This window comes from Bufo bufo, chromosome 7, assembly GCF_905171765.1.
Source record: "Bufo bufo chromosome 7, aBufBuf1.1, whole genome shotgun sequence".
Classification (NCBI taxonomy): domain Eukaryota; kingdom Metazoa; phylum Chordata; class Amphibia; order Anura; family Bufonidae; genus Bufo; species Bufo bufo.
The window spans coordinates 188643584-188666967 of NC_053395.1; the positions used below are offsets into that span (position 1 = coordinate 188643584).

General features: G+C 45.6%; 1 protein-coding gene across 1 annotated transcript; it reads right to left on the reverse strand.

Moving 5' to 3' along the window:
• Nucleotides 1-5174: 5174 nt before the first annotated feature.
• SSB (small RNA binding exonuclease protection factor La) lies at nucleotides 5175-21475 on the reverse strand. The gene is made up of 12 exons (XM_040440554.1): nucleotides 21221-21475; nucleotides 14395-14468; nucleotides 12992-13095; nucleotides 12712-12886; nucleotides 11418-11525; nucleotides 11229-11329; nucleotides 10078-10149; nucleotides 9792-9834; nucleotides 8536-8676; nucleotides 8259-8445; nucleotides 7176-7295; nucleotides 5175-5651 (listed from the first exon to the last, which is right to left on the reverse strand). The coding sequence occupies exons 2-12, from the start codon at nucleotides 14458-14460 to the stop codon at nucleotides 5512-5514; spliced, it is 1257 nt and encodes a 418-aa protein (XP_040296488.1). The 5' UTR covers nucleotides 14461-14468; nucleotides 21221-21475; the 3' UTR covers nucleotides 5175-5511.
• Between the last annotated feature and the right edge of the window lie 1909 nt (nucleotides 21476-23384).

Here is a 23384-nt window from a genome sequence, read left to right on the forward strand (position 1 = left end):
CAGTTTTTGGGCGATTACCTTGGGTAGGGTATGATTTTTGAGGGATGAGATGACTTGTGACTTTTTGATCGCTTATTCCCGTTTTGTGGTAGCAGTTGAGATTTGATCGCTTGTTGAGATTTGGGGGCAGAAAACTCTCGGATCATCACGTGTATTTTTGGGCTGACAACCTGGGGGTAGTTCATTGTATTAACCGTCTGTCTTCTTCTTCTTTGCCAGTGATTGCGCTTTTGCGACATTTGGTTTTGCGCTGCTTGGAGCATAATTTTTTTTTTCAGGGCTCGCCACGTTCCAGGTGTTGATAACAGAATTGCTGACGCTCTTTCCCGTTTTCATTGGCAGGTTTTTTGGGAACTACTTCCAGAGGCGGAGCAAGTTGGGGAGAAATGTCCACAGCACCTATGGTGTTTGGTGCTCAGCAGCTGATGTCCCTTATCAGTTCTTCGGTGACTCACGTGACTTGGTAGGCTCACGGTAAGGCCTGGGCTGACTGGTTGTCTGTCGTGGGTACCAGAGATGTAGCGGCACAAGACGGCCTCCGCTTAGAAGTGACAGTTGAGTGGTTGCTCAAGTTGAGATCTATGGGTGTGTCTGCACCAGTGGCTCAGCGCCGGTTGTCTGGGGTGGCCTTTCACTTCCAGCTTTGTGGTTGGCCTGATGTCTCCAAACATTTCACTATTAGGCAGGCTCTGAGGGGTTGGAAGAAGGAATATGTTCTTAGGGACTGTAGGCGTCCCGTTGCGTTTGGCCTGTTATGCAGGCTGGTCGAAGCTTGTTCGGTTGTGTGCTTTTCGCCTTTTGAAGCTGAATTGTTCTCTGTCTGTTTTAGTTTAGCCTTTTTTGCTGCCCTTTGGGTGGGCGAGTTGCTCCCTCCCTCTGGTAAGAGACCGGGGGGGTTGCTGTTTCAGGATGTAGTCTTTGGTAATGGGGCAATCAGAGTTTTGGTTCGCAGATCTAAGACGGATCAGTTTGGTAGAGGGGTGTGGATCCCCCTCCACCAAGTTGTTGGGATGGCTTGTCCAGTTCGATTGGTTACGGAATACAGAGCTCTGCGTTCTGGGGGGTCTAATTTCTTCACTCATCAAGATGGTTCCGCCCTGACTAAATTTCAGTTTACAGCTGTTTTTCGCACCCACTCGTTTTGTATTGGGGCTGCTACGGAGGCAGCCAGGGCGGGCCTGCCAGAAGTTGGCTCTCAACTTTTTGATCGCTTGCTATTACACTTTTTGTGATGTAAGGTGACAAAAAATGGTTTATTTAGCACAGTTTTTATTTTACATTTTTTACGGTGTTCATCTGAGGGGTTAGGTCATGTGATATTTTTATAGACCAGGTTGTCACAGACGCGGCAATACCTAATATGTATACTTTTTTTTTAATTTATGTAAGTTTTACACAATAATAATTTTGAAACAAAAAAAAAAATCATGTTTTAGGGTCTCCATATTCTGAGAGTTTTTGGGCGATTATCTTTGGTAGGGTCTAATTTTTTGCAGGATGAGGTGACGGTTAGATTGGTACTATTTTGGTGGGCAAACGCCTTTTTGATCGCTTGCTGTTGTACTTTTTGTGATGTATGGTGACAAAAAAATTGTTTATTTAGCACAGTTTTTTTTTTTTTTTTACGGTGTTCATCTGAGGGGTTAGGTCATGTGATATGTTTATAGAGCCGGTCGATACCCAATGTATACTTCTTCCCCCCCCCCCTCCCTATTTTTTTACCAATTTCTTTTAACTTTATTTGGGGAAAATGATGTTTTTGTTTATTTTTACTTGAAACTTTATTTTTTGTCCCACTTTGGGACTTGAACTTTTGGGGGTATATTCCTTTACAATGCATTCCAATACTTCTGTATTGGAATGCATTGGCTGTATGAGTAATACTGTGTGTATTACTCCTACAGCTTCCGGGGCCTGTGAGATCCAGGGGGCTGGATCTCACAGGCTCTTCACCGGTAGGAATCGCGCTGCCTTCCATGCCATCGGGTCCCCCCCCACAGCCCCATGGGGACCCGATGGCGCCGCCGCACCAGGCGATCGGCGACAGAGGGGGAGGGGGTTTGGTGTCACGGGGGACCCCCCCCCTTCCCGCATTTAGCCGAGGTGCCTGTTCCGATCACTGCCCGCCGGTGATCGGTACGTCATGTGTCCCTAAGGGGTTAAACTCCTTCACTGTATTTGCAGCTACCACTTCTGCAGGAAGGCTATTCCATGCATCCACTACTCTCTCAGTAAAGTAATACTTCCTGATATTACTTTTAAACCTTTGCCCCTCTAATTTAAAACTATGTCCTCTTGTAGCAGTTTTTCTTCTTTTAAATATTCTCTCCTCTTTTACCTTGTTGATTCCCTTTATGTATTTAAAAGTTTCTATCATATCCCCTCTGTCTCGTCTTTCTTCCAAGCTATACATGTTAAGGTCCTTTAATCTTTATCCTGCAATCCATGTACCAGTTTAGTAGCTCTTCTCTGAACTCTCTCCAAAGTATCAATATCCTTCTGGAGATATGGTCTCCAGTACTGAGCACAATACTCCAAATGAGGTCTCACTAGTGCTCTGTAGAGCGGCATGAGCGCCTCCCTCTTTCTACTAGTAATGCCTCTCCCTATACACCCAAGCATTCTGCTAGCATTTCCTGCTGCTCTATGACATTGTATGCCTACCTTTAAGGCCTCATGCACATGACAGTTGTGTGCATCCGTGGCCGTTGTGCCATTTTCCATTTTTGTTTTCCGCACACTGGCCACCAATGATATTCCAATAAAGGGAGGGAGGGGGCGACGGAGGCCGCACACTGGCCACCAATGCTATTACAATAGAGGGGGGGCACACACTGGCCACCAATGATATTCAAACTGGGGAGGGGGGTCTGCTGCCTGGCAGCCCCTGATCTCTTACAGGGGGCTATGATACGCACAATTAACCCCTTCAGGTGCGGCACCTGAAGGGTTAATTGTGCTGATCACAGCCCCCTGTAAAAGATCGGGGGCTGCCAGGCGGCAGTCATGTACACAGTTCGTAGTATATTCTAACTAGAAGCGTCCCCATCACTATGGGAACGCCTCTGTTAGAATATACTGTCGGATCTGAGTTTCACAATGTAATTCAAATCCGATGGTATATTCTAACAGAGGCGTTCCCATGGTGATGGGGACGCTTCAAGTTAAAATATACTATCGGATTGGAGAAAACTCCGATCCTATGGTATATTAACGCCTGACTTTACATTGAAAGTCAATGGGGGACGGATCAGTTTGAAATTGCACCATATTGTGTCAACGTCAAACGGATCCGTCCCCATTGACTTGCATTGTAATTCAGGACGGATCTGTTTGGCTCCGCACGGCCAGGCGGACACCAAAACAACTTTTTTTTCATGTCCGTGGATCCTCCAAAAATCAAGGAAGACCCACGGACGGAAAAACAGAACCCGTTTTTGCAGACCGCAAAAAAAAAAAAAAAGTCGTGTGCATGAGGCCTAAGTCTTCTGAAAAAAATGACCCCTAAATCCCTTTCCTCAGATCCTGAGGTTAGGACTGTATCACTGATTTTATATTCTGCTCTTGGGTTTTTACGTCCCAGGTGCATTATCTTGCACTTATCAACATAAAATTTTAGTTGCCAGATTTTTGACCATTCCTCTAGTTTTCCGAAATCCTTTTCCATTCGGTGTATCCCTCCAGGAACATGAACCCTGTTACAAATCTTTGTGTCATCAGCAAAAGGACACACCTTACCATCGAGGCCTTCTGCAATTTCGCTGATAAAGATATTAAACAAATATGGGTCCCAGAACAGATCCCTGAGGTACCCCACTGGTAACAAGACCATGGTCTGAATGTTCTCCATTGACTACAACCCTCTGTTGTCTGTCCCTCAGCCACTGCCTAATCCATTCAACAATATGGGAGTCTACGTACAGCCTTATTCTACATAATTAAAAAACTAATCTTTATTTCATGATGGAATAACCTTTGGATGGTAATATATTTTCCTCAAAAAGCATTTTATTTAAAAAAAAAAAAAAGTTTTTTAAATTATTTTCTTAAATAATTGATTTTTATCCACCCTGAATACAACTGGATCTGTTCTGAACAGATGTGTTTTTTTGCTGATCCCCTGCCGCATATTTGAAAGTAGCCCTACATGTGGTTTTTTTACGTGTGGAAAAACCAGTGTGTAATACAGGGCCAGCCAAGTGTATGAGATTAGATAAATCACATGTACACCGCTTTGCTCTTTTGTTCCATGTGGAAATTGAAATTTGCAGTATGTAAGTTGTTTGGGTGATTTTTGGTGAGGATTTAACCCCTTTTCAATGTATGGGTGAGATCTGAAGAAAATCTGCACCAAAATGCATACTAAAGTGCAGATTTTCTGTACCCTTAGCAGTTATCACATGAAATTTAATCACCTATCCACATACTAGAGGATAAATATTGGCATGTGAGGGGGGAGATGTCATCAATAGGGGTCCGATATAGTGCTTAGTCAGTCCTATAAACACAAAAAGGGTAGCAGAAGACCGATGTGCATTGCTGCTACATTGAGAGGGAATGCAGTGGTGGGGGTCCCAGGATTTGGACCCCTCTGTGATCCTTCATTTTAAACCCATTATTTCAATAGCAGATCCATGTTTATGAAATAACTCCTTGGTCTTTTAGGTTTGCAGATCATCCTAATCAGCCATAATCTTGTAAGGGATTTTTAGGGTACGACCACATGGTGCCACTACATTGTGGTTAAGTCCTGTGCAGTCATACAAGCGGCTTTGGGCTCCATCTAGCTAATTAGGAGGCCAGTGTTTAGGTAGTCTGCTTTTTGTTAAAGGGGTTGTCTGCCTTTTTCTTACTGATGATCTATCCTTTGGATAGGTCATCAGCATTGAAGTGAATAGGGCTGAGCTGCGCCAAGGAGACGCGACATCACTGGCCTATGTGAAACTGTGCAAAGGACACAGAGCTACTGTAAAGGATAGATCGGATATAAGAAAAAAGGCAGACAACCCCTTTAATGTCTGCAGAGGGCCCAACTACGAGGAAGGCTTTTTAGATGGCACCATCACTGTACACATTACCTTGCCATACCGTTCCCATGCACAACTCATTTTTGAGTTGTATATTATTCACACATGTACAACTACTTCACAGGATTTTCTCAAGAACTACACAGCATTTAATAACAATTTTATTGAATAGTTCGATATACAGGTTTAAAGCACAATTTAGAGATCAATTTCTCTTTACACATAATCCAGAAGGAATTGAGTATTAACAAGAACATAAATATAAAATGTTTAAGTGCCAGTCAACTGAATCTAACAAAAAATAATAATAATCTTTGCAGGTTGACACTGAAATGTATTTATTTAGATTCTCATCTCGCTGACATTCGGCATCTGAAAGGCTTAAAATAGGCAATCCATATTTTTGTACTTTTATTAGTTTTCTAAAAAAAAAAAAAGGAAGAAAAAAACAAAAATTCTGGAGCATCTAAAACTTAGCACCAGCTTACTGCTCTTCAGCTTTCAGCTGCTTGGGTTCTGGTCCATCTGAGGTCTTGTCCTCCAGCTGCCTCTTTTTCGGACTTCCTGGCACTTCCGTCCCATTTTTAACATCGACAGATGAAGAAACATCAGTCTTTTCAGATTCTGAAATGAGTCAGGTGTTGTATAAGAAAATGCATCCAAGTGACACTGCGCAAATACACTATAGATATGCAAACCCAAACTGCCAGGGTATGCATTGGGTAGCAGTCCTTAACCTGGCAAATACTTGACAGTTTTGGCAATACTCCCTAAATCTAGTGTATTTGAAGGATCCTATAGTGAAGGGGGCACAACAAACGTTTATGAAGACTGGCAATTTAGACTCCAGTCATTGTCCCTGCTGCGCTGGCGGTTCATCTGGCTTCTACATAACTTAGGCAGGCTTTACTCTTGTCTAAATCTATGCCAGCTCCCTTGCTGGTGTAAATTTAGACCATTATCTATGCATAAAATGGGCATATAAAATGTTAAATGAGACTGAACAATAGAGAATTTGGGAGAGCTTAAAATATAGCTTTTACTATTAATTTATATAAAATATATAGCGCCACAAACAGATGATTGAAATATGGCTAAAAGTATGGAACAGTCTTACCATTCCGACGCCCCCTGATAGGGATCAGCCTAGCGTGGTGGAAATAATACTGCGTCTGGGCCGAGGGTTGGATGTGGTCGTAGGTAGATTCAGGTTGTAGATTGGTGCAGGGAACCGTTGTCCCTAATGCGCCCTGATGGGGGAAGGGGGCAAAGCTGCTGTTCACCTGCCTATCTACACAGAGTTCCTACCCCGCAAGGGGCGGCCCTGTCCGGATACCTTACCCTAGATAAGGCGGGTATCCCTCCCGCCTTATCTAGGGTAAGGTATCCCTCCCGCCTTATCTAGGGTAAGGTATCCCTCCCGCCTCATCTAGGGTAAGGTATCCGGACAGGGCCGCCCCTTGCGGGGTAGGAACTCTGTGTAGATAGGCAGGTGAACAGCAGCTTTGCCCCCTTCCCCCATCAGGGCGCATTAGGGACAACGGTTCCCTGCACCAATCTACAACCTGAATCTACCTACGACCACATCCAACCCTCGGCCCAGACGCAGTATTATTTCCACCACGCTAGGCTGATCCCTATCAGGGGGCGTCGGAATGGTAAGACTGTTCCATACTTTTAGCCATATTTCAATCATCTGTTTGTGGCGCTATATATTTTATATAAATTAATAGTAAAAGCTATATTTTAGGCTCTCCCAAATTCTCTATTGTTCAAAAAATTGCTAGTGGGAGCGCCATTTTCTATAATTCCACAATACTCTTCACATTATTTTTTCGTTAAATGAGACTGACCTACCTACCAGCCCGCGCCATGCCGCCCCCCCCCCCCCCCCTTTTTAAGACCCATAGACTGCAGCACAAAAGGACCTTTGTACTGCAATCTGCAACAGATATATGCCACTTTTTGGCATATATCTGTTTGTAAATGACCCCCTAAGATTTTCTGGACCTCATCCTCAGTGGGTCAAGCACATGCAATAAACTGCCCCTTATGCACATAGCTTGACTCCATAATGGAAAGAACATAAGTGGTGGCTGTCTGTATTTATGCTCCTTTCTTGTACTCCTACATTTAAAGTTTAAGTACCTTCCATGTCCTCTTCGTCACTGCTTTCAAATTTCTTCTTTTTCCCCTGGAACTGTATTTTCTTTTTGGATGAATCGTTATTTCTTCCACCCCTGCCTTTTCCTTTAGCTTTCTTTCCACCTGCGAATAAGATTTTAAGAAGACCATTCAATATAACATTGCAGACAAGTGCTCAGTGGTCACACAGCCTAAGCCCCATGCAAGTGAATGACCCCGAGCTGCAATACCAAACACAGCAGTCATGTAATGGATAGTGCCTCTTCAAACGGCTGATTGGGGGCAAGACCCATCACTGATATTTATGACCTATACATGAAAACCACTTCAAAGTGTACAGCAATGTGCCTGTCCATTTAAACACCAGGTGGTGCTACACTGTGCAGGCAATTATCGGGAACTAACAGTTTGTTCCTGATAATTGTCTGATTGTGCAGCAATTGAGACCCAGTATAGACTCCTCGTTTCTGAATAGAGGATCACGGTTTCCACAGAACAATTGCTGCCCAGAAAGGATGAGTCAGGCGTCCGTACGAACAATGCTTTCACCTGATGAACAAGCGTCTGCGCCACCTTTATACAAGGCAATTATAGTGAAGGAGCATTCCTAGGAATGCTCCTTCCTGATAATTGCCCCGATCTGCACTGGATGATTTTAAATGGCAAAAAAAATATATATTTTTTTAATTTTTAGGAATTATAATGGAGGGACAACCTTCTTTTAAGCAGGTCTCGTTCCAGGACCTTTACAATCTGGATTTGCTCAGTGTGCAGTGCCACATTGTGCGAATATGTTTTTAGGGGTACACACGACCTGTCAAAGGCAGAGTATTCCAAGACTCGTCTCATTACATATTCAGCCAGAAAGTCCTAGAAAAAACCTTGTGAGCAATGCCCAGGCTACCGACCATTGATACAGCTTTCTGGCCTCATACACACCGCAGAGTACAGGCTGTACTGAGTAACTGAGCCGCTCAGGGTGCCTCATTATGATGAACTGTGCAGCATCTGATTGAGGTACAGTAGGTCCCCACAGGAGTCGATGTGTAAACCTGGCCATGTATATGAGCCTAAACAGCCCCTCACCTTTTCCTTTCCATTTATTATAAGATTCTTGTTGATCTTCCATGATTTTCTTTAATGCCGCTTTCTCCACATCCCCCTCAAGTAGCTCCCAGGTCACATCCTTCTCCTTCAGCTGCAGGCTGTCTTTATTTGCAGCTTTGGCTTTTTCCAATGCTTCCTTTGCATTGCTTTTAAATAATATAATTCCCTTGGAAAGATTTGGTTTTGAGATCATTAGTACGCACAAGGTCTTCAGAGCACATCCTAGGCATTCACTTTGGACAGTACTGACACTTACCTCCTTCGCTCCCCTGCTAAAATCAATCCACTTGATTTCCCCATGACTCTGAAATAATGCATGAATGTCTTCTCTGGAAGTCATGTTGTCCAGTTCACCTGAGAATTTTAGGAGGCAACCAGTCTGTTCGTCTAGTGATTTCTGGAAACACAGATATTACAGGTCACAGTGTGCATTAAAATGACTCCACTGTACTCGTCTCATACATCAGCCTGCTCATTGCCTACAGCATCATCCTTATACGGGTTGTCCAGCCTAAAGGCAATGACCTACCGTCAAGAAAGGCCATCATTAGCAGATTGTCAGCGGTCCAGCAAGCACCCTCACCAATCGTGTTCTGTGTAGCTTCAGGGCCAGAACTACAGAGCACTGTGAACATCGTAATGGACAGTGCTTGTTACTGCAGCGCTGCTCCCATTTAAGTCAATGGTTTACTTATACAATCCTTGAAAAGGCAGCAGTCTTAACCACAGGTCATGTGTGGTATTGCAGCACATTAATGAGGATAAGCTGCACCACCAGACAATGCTGTTTCTTAAAGTTAAAGGCCTCATTCACATTTCCATTTTTCACTGATGTGCTGTCCGCAAAAAATGCAGACAGAACACACGTACCCATCGATTTAAATGTGTTCACATTTCAGTTTTTTTATTTTTTAACTGACCGTGGGTCAGAAAAAATAAATAAATAAGTTAAAAAAAAAAAAAAAAAAAAAAAAAAAACACACCACACGGGAACATGCACTACTTTGATCCATGATGCAGACCAAGCACACCCATTGAAGTCTACGGGTCTGTGAAAACCACTGACAACACGCATCCGTTTTTTTTTTTTTTTACTTAATTTTTCACTGAAGACCAATAGGAGATTCTACGGAAATTAATTTTCAGCTGAACAACTTCCGTAAATTACGGATGACACACAGATGGTAAAAACGGACACAAGGATCCTTCACGGATGAAACATAAGTTTTTTTTTTTTTTTTTATATGGACGCGACCCTGACACAGAGGCCTTTAGAGTGCATCCACAAAACTCAAGCACCAGCTGTGCCGGACACATCCTATATTTTGCAGTGCAGCCACACGGACCCGGAAGGGCTTTCGTTTGCATCCAAGTCCGTGCCTCCGGGTGCATTTTGCTGGTGTCCATGTTTATGCCCCCGTATTCTGATCCTGGACCACCAAAGATTTTTTTTTATTCTTTTCAAAGTAACTATAATAAAGTGTCAGGTATAGAAAGCTCATACACACATACCATTTCAGCTTCCTCTGCTTGCTTCTGGGCATCAGCCTTCTCCCTGAAGGAATAGAAAAAATAAAATAAAAATTACGGTAAGTAAGATAACATTTGGATCTAAAGTGTCTAAGAAAACATCAAGTGTATACAGCGACGTTCTGTAAAAGTAGGCCTCCCTTTCCTACTATTTTACATTCTGTCAGCTGGCCACCAGTTTAGGATTGGGTCATTTCCCGGTAGAATGGGCTACCATTATAACCTTCACGTTTACAGAGCGCTGTAGAAGAATCTGACATTTACTTACTGTTTAGACTTTGCTTTGGCTTTAGACTGCTTGTGCTTCCTTTCCTCATTCTTCTTGGCAAAATATTCATCCCTGTGGAATAAGGAAGAGACAAATATTCACACTCAGGTTCTGTCAGACTGCAAGACTGTCTGCAACATTCGGAAATCTTACGGCTTTTTATTTTGCCAGTCACATCTTTGCCTAGTGTAAGCACCACTGCTTTAAGCTTTGTGGAGATTTAGCATCCTTCAAAATTATGGGGCACATTTATTAAGGCCGGCATTTTAGATGCTGTCCTAATAAAACCCCTGCGCTGGATCCACCGAAGTTATGAAGAGTCGCCGGCCTCACCATTTAGACCATTTTCTATTCCTAAAACAGGCATAGAACATGATGAACGAGACAGGCCGGACCTTTCCTACCCACAGTTTTAGACTTGGCGCGAGGACGCAAATAGCAGCACAACTAACTGTTGAACCACCATTTGCACCTGAAATACACCTAATTTAGGCATATTTCAGATGATTAAATTACCCCCTATGTCCCTCATATGCTCTTAAACATACTAAGGCCTCTTGCCCACGACCGTATGCCCTCCAAGATATACGGTCCGTGAGCGGGCCATAAGTCCCAGAGCGGCATTGATAGTGCGCACGGGAGCACACAGCATCATAGGTTACAATGATGCTGTGCACGATCATATGAGCCCGATGTGCACAGCATCATTGTAATCTATGATGCTATGCGCTCCCGTACGCACGATCAATACCAATCCGGGACATATGGCCCGCTCGATGACCGTATATCTCAGATGTCATACGGTCGTGGGCAAGAGGCCTAGAACAGTGGCTGCAGACAGTCCATTACTCAAGAGAAGCCTATGATGGCTCAGTGGTTAGCACTGGTGCCTAGCAGCACTGGGGGGGGGGGGGGGGGGGAGGGGGGGTTAGGTTTGAATTCAACCAAGGACAATATCTGTATGGAGTTTGTATGTTCTGCGTGGGTTTCCTCCGGGTACTCTGCCTTTCTCCCACACTCCAAAGACGTACGGATACAACTAGCTAATGTGGCGCCAGGAGTCAGACCCCACCGATCTAATAGGTCACCAATATCACAATCCCAGAGAACCCCTTTACAATTTTTTTTTTTTTAAATAAACCAAAACTTACTTTGACAATATGATCATATCAGAATCTTTGAACTTGAGATCTCGGTTTTCTAAGAACTTTTTTGCAGCCTCATCAGTATCAAACACAATAAATATGGAACCCTATGAAGAGATATAAAGACCAGGTTATTGATATACTATGGCAATAAATAAAAGTTTATAGGAATGGAGGCTGTAGTAGAATATTGACCTTAAATGTCTTCTGCAGTGTCCGTCTCATCTGAATGTTCTCAATGGGACCCTTGCCGTCAAGCCACTCTTTGACATCATCCAGGGTTGTATCAGGCTGAAACCCTTTCTGCAAAAAACAGTTAGGTTGGTGTATCTGGCCTGCATTCATTCTGCTCATCACACGCCTGATAGTTAAAGTCCAGAGGATTAATTAAATGCTCATGTTCCAATGCTTCATGGTTCTCCACTTCCAGCTCTCAAACTGCAGTGATTGTGTGAGGAGCCATTTTCTGTGTGTCAAGAAGAATCAGGACGTAGAGACCGGCCAACCCCTTTAAAGTTGTCCTCTAACTTCAGCAGATTGCATTTATCATGTAGAGAAAGTTAATATAAGGCACTTACTGATGTATTGCGATTGTCCATATTGCCTCCTTTTTCTGGCTGGATTCATTTGCCATCACATTATACACTGCTCGTTTCCATGTTACGACCACCCTGCAATCCAGCAGGAGTGGTCATGCTTGCAGACTGTAGGATTTCCTATAGTATGAAAGCACAGCCACCAATCCTGGATTGAAGGGTGGTCGTAACCATGGAAATAAGAAGCAAACAAAGCAATATGGACATCCACAGTACATTAGTAAGTACTAATTACCTCCATCTACATGATAAATGCCACTTGCTGAAGTGAGACAACCCCTTTAAAGACTGCATAGATCTGAAGTCATTATAAAATAATATGTTTTTAATTTGGCGTTTTGACACTAACGCATATTTAAAGCGAATCAGTCACCAGCAACCTCCCCACCTGTTAGCATAGACCCATAGCTGTGGTTCACCGATTAAAACGGTTCTTCTTTTGTTGATCTGAGGCTACGTTTCCAAAATACAATACTTTTTCTTAGTATGCCAATTGGGCCTTGGGTGCAATGATGGCGTCACCATTGCTCTTGTTGCACCCAAGCTCCACTAATTTCTGTGGTGAGCCCCTCTCCCTGGCTCTGTCATTCAAAGCAGCCATGGAGGAGCAAAGCTTGGTTGCAATAAGAGCAATGGTGACGCCCTCACTGCACCAAAGCCCTAAATTACATATTCAGAAAAAGTATAACCCGGGAACGAAGACTCAGATCAACAAAAAGAAAAACCGCGTTTTAATCAGGTGAACCACAGCTATGTGTCCATGCAAAGAGTTTGATCAGATGGTTGCTGGTGACAGGACATCGGAGTCCGACCGACACCCCATACAGCCCCCTCCTAGTTAGCCCCCATACACACGGAGAGAGCCAGTATCTACACCGACAGATGCCACTTACAATGTAGACTGATCTAGATTTTACAGCGTTCTTGTACTCTTCTGTGACTTCAGGTAAGGGCTTGTCTGGCGACCTTCTAATTTTAGTTTTCTCCTCGTCAATCTCCAGCAGACCAGTCTTGGATTTTTTAAGCGCTGCAAGAATCTTGTCAAAATCTGTTGTCAATTTATTTAACCTATTAAAAAAAACACAAAAACAACAAAAATACATTAAACTTAGATAAGCTGCAGACAACCGGATAGTAAATGACAGCACAACACAGTCAGCTCTGGGGTCGTACCTGTTGAACTTGATCATGGTCTCTAGTGGCACCCAGCCGTCATCTAGGCCAATTTGTTCCTTTAAGAACTTGTCTCTCGGCAGATTGTGGTCACCGAAATAGTACTTTAAAGAACATAAGAGCATAATTAGTGTAAAGCAGTCTAGAGTCACCATTCAAGTATAAGGCCCCTTTACATGGCCCAGTGCAGCAAGCGACTCTCGGGAGGCAAGGCTTCCTTCCCAGCAATTGCCTGCTCATCAGTGAAGGAGACCGCTGCACTTACATGTAGGGGGAAGAGCGATCGCTGATGCCGTCGCTTGTCCCCATACAGAATCAGAGTGCTGTGTAGATGGCACGATCTGCTGCCCGCAGACAGTGATTATGGTGACTGCACCAATGTTCATCAAGTGATCAGCGACACCTTCACACAGGCAGATTATCGCCAACGAGCATCTGTACAAATGCACACTAGCGATAATCTGCCCGAATATCGGACAACATCACATAGTCAGTGTTTGGTCAGGGATTTCCATCAGTTATTGTGAGCGAAAACCAGGTGCGGGTCCAAAATATAAAACAGGTGCAAGTCTTCCCATTATAAGTCATCTCTGTATGGGATCCATGTCTAGCTTTTATTCACCATCACTGATCAAACACCGACTGTGTAAAAGCAGCCTAAGGTTACTTTCACACTTGCGTTTGGTGCGAATTCGTCATGCATCTGCACAGACGGATCCATTCAGATAATACAACCATCTGCATCCCTTCAGAACGGATCCGCTTGTATTATCTTTAACATCTGGATCCGTCTTGAACACCATTGAAAGTCAATGGAGGACGGATCAGTCTTCTATTGTGCCAGATTGTGTCATAGAAAACGGATCCGTCCCCATGGACTTACATTGTGTGTCAGGACGGATCCGTTTGGCTCAGTTTTGTCAGACGGACACCAAAACGCTGCAGGCAAAGCGGAATAGAGACTGATCGGAGGCAAACGGATGCATTCTGACGGATCCTTTTCCATTCAGAATGCATTAGGGCAAAACTGATCCGTTTTGGACCGCTTGTGAGATCCCTGAACGGATCTCACAAACTGAAAGCCAAAACGCCAGTGTGAAAGTAGCCTAAAAGCCGGACAATTATCTAGTGTGTTTGCCGGCCTGAGGCAAGCGTGACACGACCGCGACGTGGAATTGTACCCTCACGGCTTTCTCTTGACAGCAAATGTCAGGAAATTTCAACTGTGCAATTGTGTTGTTCTCGGGGAGATAAGCCGCTGCCTCGTGTCCGGCAGCATCTTCCTCCCTATTCAGAACAAAAGCATGCTAGGAGGGGTCAGGAGAGACCATCAGCTCTTCAGCCGACATATCTGACGTTTACAATCAGCCTAACAGTGCGCCACAATGGTTACGAACACTTACCTCAACTTGCTGACAGATCTTTGTATCCAAGTCTTGCACTTCTTCATTGTTCCCATTTTCAGCCATTTCAAAGCCTAAAATACGAAAAATTTGTGAGTAAAATAGAAAAAGCAAAGTCTCATGTACATACCTACATGTCAATGGGCTCACACTGCGCTGTAGACTCAGGGGTCCATTATGATCAGATTTTAGGCCTATATCTGTCGCAAATTTGGATGCAAAGGGGGATTTGCAGTCGAATCTAGGGTCGTTTCAATACCAAAATTTTGATTCGGTTTCGATACCATAAAAAAAATATTGTGATACTCGATGCCACACAAAAAAAAGCCACGTGCATTCCGCATTTTATGGAACGTCCGGCCCATAACAGTCCTATCCTATTTTTTTTTTAGGAGGACAAGGTGACTAAAAAAAAAAAAAAAAAAAAAAAAGCAAATAACGCGTTTTTTCTTTTACTGCGTTAACCACATAAGAGATTTTTCAAATATTTTGGACTTTTCAGACATGGCGATATGTAATATGTTTATTTATTGTTTATATACACTGCTCAAAAAAAATAAAGGGAACACAAAAATAACACATCCTAGATCTGAGTTAATTTAGGCTACTTTCACACTAGCGTTCGGGGCTCCGCTTGTGAGCTCCGTTTGAAGGGGCTCACAAGCGGCCCCGAACGGATCCGTCCAGCCCTAATGCATTCTGAGTGGAGGCGGATCCGCTGAGAATGCATCAGTCTGGCGGCGTTTGTCCTCCGCTCCGCAGGCAGACACCTGAACGCAGCTTGCAGCATTCGGGTGTCCGCCTGGCCGTGCGGAGGCAAACGGATCCGTCCAGACTTACAATGTAAGTCAATGGGGACGGATCCGTTTGAAGATGACACAGTATGGCTCAATTTTCAAACGGATCCGCCCCCCATTGACTTTCAATGTAAAGTCAAAACGGATCCGTTTGCGTTATCATGAACAAAAAAAAAAAAAAAATAATTTTTTGTTCATGGTTATGCAAACTGATCCGTTCTGAACGGAGGCAAGCGTTTGCATTATAGGAGCGGATCCGTCTGTGCAGACGCCAGACGGATCCGCTCCTAACGCAAGTGTGAAAGTAGCCTAAAATATTCTTCTGAAATACTTTGTTCTTTACATAGTTGAATGTGCTGACAACAATATCATACAAAAATTAAAAAATGGAAATCTAATTTTTCAACCCATGGAGGTCTGGATTTGGAGTCACACTCAAAATTAAAGTGGAAAAACACACTACAGGCTGATCCAACTTTGATGTAATGTCCTTAAAACAAGTCAAAATGAGGCTCAGTAGTGTGTGTGACCTCCACGTGCCTGTATGACCTTCCTACAATGCCTGTGCATGCTCCTGATGAGGTGGCGGATGGTCTCCTGAGGGATCCTCTCCCAGACCTGGACTAAAGCATCTGCCAACTCCTGGACAGTCTGTGGTGCAACGTGACGTTGGTGGATAGAGCGAGACATGATGTCCCAGATGTGTTCAATTGGATTCAGGTCTGGGGAACGGGCGGGCCAGTCCATAGCATCAATGCCTTCATCTTGCAGGAACTGCTGACACACTCCAGCCACATGAGGTCTAGCATTGTCTTGCATTAGGAGAAACCCAGGGCCAACCGCACCAGCATATGGTCTCACAAGGGGTCTGAGGATCTCATCTCGGTACCTAATGGCAGTCAGGCTACCTCTGGCGAGCACATGGAGGGCTGTGCGGCCCTCCAAAGAAATGCCACCCCACACCATTACTGACCCAATGCCAAACCAGTCATGCTGGAGGATGTTGCAGGCAGCAGAACGTTCTCCACGGCGTCTCCAGACTCTGTCACGTCTGCTCAGTGTGAACCTGCTTTCATCTGTGAAGAGCACAGGGCGCCAGTGGCGAATTTGCCAATCTTGGTGTTCTCTGGCAAATGCCAAACGTCCTGCACGGTGTAGGGCTGTAAGCACAACCCCCACCTGTGGACGTTGGGCCCTCATATCACCCTCATGGAGTCTGTTTCGGACCGTTTGAGCGGACACATGCACATTTGTGGCCTGCTGGAGGTCCTTTTGCAGGGCTCTGGCAGTGCTCCTCCTGTTCTTCCTTGCACAAAGGCGGAGGTAGCGGTCCTGCTGCTGGGTTGTTGCCCTCCTACGGCCTCCTCCACGTCTCCTGATGTACTGGCCTGTCTCCTGGTAGCGCCTCCATGCTCTGGACACTACGCTGACAGACACAGCAAACCTTCTTGCCACAGCTCGCATTGATGTGCCATCCTGGATAAGCTGCACTACCTGAGCCACTTATGTGGGTTGTCGACGCCGTCTCATGCTACCACTAGAGTGAAAGCACCGCCAGCATTCAAAAGTGACCAAAACATCAGCCAGGAAGCATAGGAACTGAGAAGTGGTCTGTGGTGACCACCTGCAGAACCACTCCTTTATTGGGGGTGTCTTGCTAATTGCCTATAATTTCCACCTGTTGTCTATCCCATTTGCACAACAGCATGTGAAATTGATTGTCACTCAGTGTTGCTTCCCAAGTGGACAGTTTGATTTCACAGAAGTGTGATTGACTTGGAGTTACATTGTGTTGTATAAGTGTTCCCTTTATTTTTTTGAGCAGTGTATTTTATATGTAAAATTGGGAAAGGGGGTGATTTATACTTAATATTTTGGTGTGTGTTTTTTTATTTAATAAACTAATAGCCCCCTTAGGGGCTAGAACCTGGGATCTTTCATCCCCTGTCCTATTCACCCTGATAGAGCTCTATCAGTGTGAATAGGACCTCACACTCTCCCTGCTGCTCTGTGCTTTGTGCACACAGCAGCAGGGAGCTGACTATGGCAGCCAGGGCTTCAGTAGCGTCCTGGACGCCATGGTAACCGATCGGAGCCCCAGGATTACACTGCTGGGGCTCCGATCAGAAGCTGCCAAGAGGAGGTGAGGGGACTCTGGCCACTGCCACCAATGATTAATACTGGGGAGGGCGCACTGCTCCACCAATGATAGTTAACGTTTAATACAAATACAGCCATCGGCAGAAACACAATGCCAGCAGCTGACCTCTGACATGGAGCTGCGATCAGCGGCAGTTAACCCCTCAGGTGCAGCACCTGCAGGGTTAACTGCTGCGGATCGCAGCGCCATGTCAGAGGCAGGGTGCCGGCAATGCGTTTCTGCCGCCAGCTGTAGTTGTATATAAAACGTTAATTGGTGGTGCAGTGGCCACCTCCCCTCCTCCGCTCTCATTGGAGGCAGCAGCACAGAGGGGGAGGGACAGACTACTTCCTTCTTCCCCGTGCTGCTGAGGATACATGGCCGCGCTGAGAGCAGCGCGATCCATGTTCTCTGATACTGGGTTGTGCAGAAGCGCAGCCTAGTATCGATAAAAGGCAAATCCCGGTATCGTATCGATTGGGTATCAAAAGTTTGATACCCGAAACAACCCTAGTCGAATCTGTAACCTTATCCCACTCACGCCAAAAGTGGCGTGGCGTAGGCAGGCGGGCTGATAGGCGTAGAAAATAAGTAAGACGGGCCTGTTTTACGCACAGAAAATTTTCTAAATCTACGCCAGCAAGGGAGCTGGCATAGATTTAGACAGGCGGTGGAGGCACCGAAGTTATGTAGAGGATGGCAAATACATAACTTTGGTGCATCCAGCTCCAGCGCAAGGAGTATTAAGACCGGTGACTAAAACGCCGACCTTAATAAATGACCCCATCAATACTCAGGCGCTGTATACAGGAGTCCATGATGCTGCATGTGCTCCCTGTGCAGGTACTTCTAGAACGCACTCTATTTGGGGGCCTCGGATACAACGTGCGAGACTGCAGAGCAATATTCTATTAGTCCTGGATAAACATGTTATCGCCGTACACAGAGAATAGCTGGAATCACTAAGCCTAAGGCTTTGGGTGACCCAGTAATCATATCCCCGGAATTAGGGAGGATGACTCCGTGATGACCAGGACGACTATAAACACTGCCTCATCATGCAGAATGAACGCCCCAGGCCTCAGAGGTTTAGGCCAGCAGACGGTGACCCTACACCCACCGGGAAGCAGGAACATTGCTGGCACAGGAGACACAACCTGCGCCCCGGCTCCCGTCAAAATATAATCCATGCATGGATGCAGATAGACAATCCAGTAATGAATTATATGTCACATAGGTAAATGCCCCTCTAAGGGGAGGTCTGTGCCGCCACTGGATCAGACTACCAGTCACCATATCCAGCACCGCCGGATCTCAACTGACTATAATGGGATCCAGCGGATTTCCGGCATAAATTAAGGCATTCTGCCGGACAAATATCACTGCATGAGGCCAGCAGAAAGTCAGCATTTATGCCGGAAACTCATTGGATCCCAATATGGTCAATGGGAATCCAGTGGTGTATGGCTATGCCAAAACAGATAACCGGAGTTACATGCCCCGGAATAATCCAATGCGCATTTGCCATGAATCCCACAGCAGAAATGCAAGGCTGACCCCCAGATTTCTGCCATGGTTTTGAGGATTGCTTGTTGCAAATTTAGGGTACTTTCACACTTGCGGCAGAAGATTCCGGCAGGCAGTACCGTCGCCGGAACTGCCTGCCGGATCCGTCAAAACGTATGGCACTTGTCAGACTGATCAGGATCCTGATCTGTATGACAAATGCATTGAAATACCAGATCAGTCAATCCGGTGTCATCCGGAAAAACAGATCCGGCATTAATTTTTTTTTCCACATTTTTTGCGGTCTGACCGCAATGCCAGATCCGTTTTGCTGGAACACTCAAGCATTAACGCATTTCAATGGGAAAAAATGCTGGATCCGGCATTCCAGCAAGTGTTCTGGAATTTTGGACGGAGATAAAACCGCAGCATGCTGCTGTATTATCTCTGTCCTGAAAAGGCAAAAAGACATCCTGAACGGATCGCACTCTATTCAGAATGCATTAGGAAAAAACTGATAAGTTCTTTTCCGGTATTGAGCCCCTAGGACGAAACTCAATGCCGGAAAAGAATAACGCTAGTGTGAAAGTACTCTTAGCCTCACTCAGCGGGGCTAATCCACATGCAGACACACGCTTCAGTTTCTGTGCCAAGAGGCCGCCAACCCCAGGTCACAACGGGCATGGCAGAGGGGATAGGGAATGCACGTATGGATTTATTTAAAGAGCATCTGTTAACATGATTTGATTTTTATATATATTTGTTAAAAACTTCCTTGCAAGATTGCTTGTCCCATACACAGCAATGAATTACCATAGCAGTCTATGGTGGATTTGCTACATTCCTATGGAGCCTTGCGACCTGCAGGCCTCCATAGGAACTAATGCTGTGATAGCCTCGGATCCTTCAGAGGGACCGATGATCTGTCTTTCTTTCTCTTTCCATCCCCTATATAACGCAGTGAGCAGTTTTGAGGAGTCAGAACTGCTGACAGACTCCATTTAACTTGGCCATACACTTAAAATGCATGTTCAGTCACCGGCTGTTACTCCTGACTCCACATGCATGTTCGGCTGACTGATCTCAATGGAGATAGGGAAACAAGGAGACTCCTTGACTAAGGATACTTTCACACTAGCGTTTTTCTTTTCCGGCACCGAGTTCCGTCCTAGAACTCAATACCAGAAAAAAACTGATCAGTTTTATCCTAATGCATTCTGAATGGAGGGAAATCCGTTCTGGAAGCATCAGGATGTCTTCAGTGCAGTCACTGAACGGCGTTTTAGAAGGGGAAAATACCACAGCATGCTGCGGTATTATCTACGTCCAAAATTCCGGATCAGTTGCCGAAATGCCGAATCCGGTATTAATTCACAATGAAATGTATAAGTGCTGGAACCGGCATTAAAAATACCACAATGCCGGATCTGTCCTTTTGGTCTGCGCAGACCGGTAAAAAAGTGTGAAAAATATATATATAGATCCGTTTCTCCAGATGACATACGGAGAGACAGATCCGTTCTTGCAATGCATTTGTAAGTCGGATCCATCTACAAATGCTGTCCGTTTGCATGCAGATTGCCTGATCCGACAGGCTGTTCTGGCGGTGGAACTGCTTCCCGGATCACTCTGCCGCAAGTGTGAAAGTCGCCTTAATCCAACATGATGGATGGATTCACACAAAGTCTACACCCACGATACAGCCGATCCGTGTGTACACAGACCCATTGAAATGAATGAGTCAGGACTCAGTCCGGAGGCTGTGCGTTCACTACACACGTCGCATCCAGACGGAAAACTCGCTCGTGTGAAAGAGGCCTAAAACTTCCCCTCTGCAGGATGCCTCCCATTTAGAAGCTACATTCCCAAACCCGGATAGGCTGTACAGTGTCCAGCGGTTATACACCACCCCAGACTATCCACACTGCTGTGGTCTGCAACTGGTGGCTTTACAGATGTAAGGAAACTACAACCCCCAGCATGCCCTTTCAATGAACTAAAGGCCGGGCATGCCGGGAGTTGTAGTTTCACAGCTGCCACAATTACAGGTTACCAGCAGCAACTACAGCCAGGAGATCAGCGCATCACGCCTGGCAGCAACCACGTGTAAGGGGGGGGGGGGGGCGCGGAATAGTCCACGTAACCCGGACTGAGAAAAATAATCAAAAAACGTGAGCGCGGTAGAATAACCCCCCTCCCTGCCAGAGTTTATATACTCGCCCGAGTATACTAACACCTATATAAAGGTACAGCAGATAGTAGGGAGCAGTACAGGCCGCACGCCGGGGCCTACGTACTGCCTCCCCGAGGCGCTCCTCTCGTGTACCCACACCCGTACGTTCATGGAGCGGAGCATTTCCGGCCAGCACATGGCTCTCCTCACCTGAGCACGCCGCGGTTCTCCGGGTTTACAAGTCGCACGCTGTTCGATCGCAGCCGCTGGATGACGCGCTGCTTTAAAGGAAGAGTCGGCTCAGCACCGCCCTCTCCCGGCATGCAGCAGCTAGCACACCCTCCTCGCCGGTCAGCGGCAGAAACTCGGGCTCCTCGGCTGGTTTCTAGAACGGAGCCGGTCCCGGCAGAGGCTAGTGCACTGAAGCCGGCGCCTGCAAGGACCGAGAACTTATCTCATGCAAAGATCTGTATGGTCGGCTTCCCCAAAAAATAAAAACGACCATGGGGTAAAAGGGGTGTGATTTGTGGGCGTGGCTTACCACAGGGCGTTATCTGACACAGGTGGTTGGATCATATTTTGAGTTTTGTGGATTTTTTTTTTATTTTTAAAGGGGTTATCCAATGATTAATGTGGAAAATGAAAATCGGACATCATACGTCACATGACAATCTCTAACAAAGGTACAACACACGGATCCAGAGATCTCCCATTCATTGCTCTGCTAGATTTATATGGAGCTGGCAGCTGAAGGGGAGTGTCCTTTCTGCTGCAGCTAAGGGGGCGTGTCCATTCTGCTTCTCTCTCTCCCTATCACAGCTCAAGAGGCAGTTGAAGGATGAAACTGAGCGTGTGCGACCATCTCAGTGAGCCGGAAAAAGAAATGGATGGATTTTATTGAGTAGCTCAGTGGCTATTCTAAATTTTGAATTAAATGTTATTCCAAAAGTATTCAGATCCAGGTGCTGGTTTGAAAACTAGAATATTATTTGTGGGACAATTCCTTTAAGGACCTTGAAGAGGCATCATTGTGACGTGAAATGGCCATCGATCATTGTCTGAACCCTCTAGTGCAGGGCAGGCCAACCTGCGGCTCTCCAGCTGTTGCAAAACTACAACTCCCAGCATGCCCAGACAGCCTACAACTATCAGCCTACAGCAGGGCATGGTGGGAATTGTAGTTTTACAACAGCTGGAGAGCCACAGGTTGGCCAGCCCTGCTCTAGTGTATATGTTTCAGTAAAGATTTCCCCTGGAGCGTACCATGATATTCTTTCAAAGGGTACATTCACATGACCGTATGTATTTTGCGATCCACATCCGTATGTCTGCTCCGAAAAAGATAGACCATGTCCTATACTTGTCTGCAAATGCGGACCGCAGGCCCATTGAAGTCAATGTGTTGACAAAAACTGCAGATGCCACATGGCTTGTAACCGTATTTTAAGGCTACGCGTTTTGCATTACATTGGGGTCTTTGGAACCAAATGGCTAACATTTAGACCAGTAAGAGACCCCTTTGTCCAGTATTTACTCCCATGGTCCAGCACCAGAACATTGAGGTAAGGCTTCATGCACACGACCGTATGTATTTTGCAATTCGCAAAACACAGTTCCACATGAAAAAAAAGGAGGACGTCCGTTTTACATCCATCTTTTTTGCGGATCCATTGTAACAATGCCTCTCCAGGTCCGCAAATCTAATAGGACATGTTCTATTTTTTTTGCAGAAGGGACTTGCGGACACATGGATACGGGATGCACGCAGAGTAATTTCAGTTTTCTTTTTTTGCAGACCCATCGAAATGAATGGTTCCACATATGGGCCGCAAAAAAAACTGAACGGACACGGGGAAAAAATACATTTGTGTGCATGAGCCCTAAGGGTGTCAGACCGGCAGGATATACCCGTTTCTGCCTCCAGTGGACGTTTCGATTCTATAACATGCTGCTGTGTTGCTGGATAGGGGTTTGCGATATATACGATATTATCGCCATAAATTTGGGCAACGTTATAGATTTTAGCTATATCGCCACATCGCGATAGATGACCACGGAGCAGTAGTGAATTGAAGAAGCTTCTCACCGCTCCGTGGCCTCCCGACAGCACCGCGCTGCAGGGCCTTGCGTTCACACATCGTCAGCGCGCTGTCTGACGCTGTGTGTGATGTCAGGTCCCTCCCAGTGCATTGGGAAGAAGACGCGGTCCGTCTCCTGCGGACTCCATCAGCCGGCCGTGCACCCTGCAGGAAAGGTAAGTATATTAGCAGGGGCCTAAATCTACTGGGGGTATGGCTGCTATGGCATGGGGCTGACGGCGCTGGCTGGTGGACATGAATGATATAACATGGGGCTGATGGCGCTGGCTGAGGGA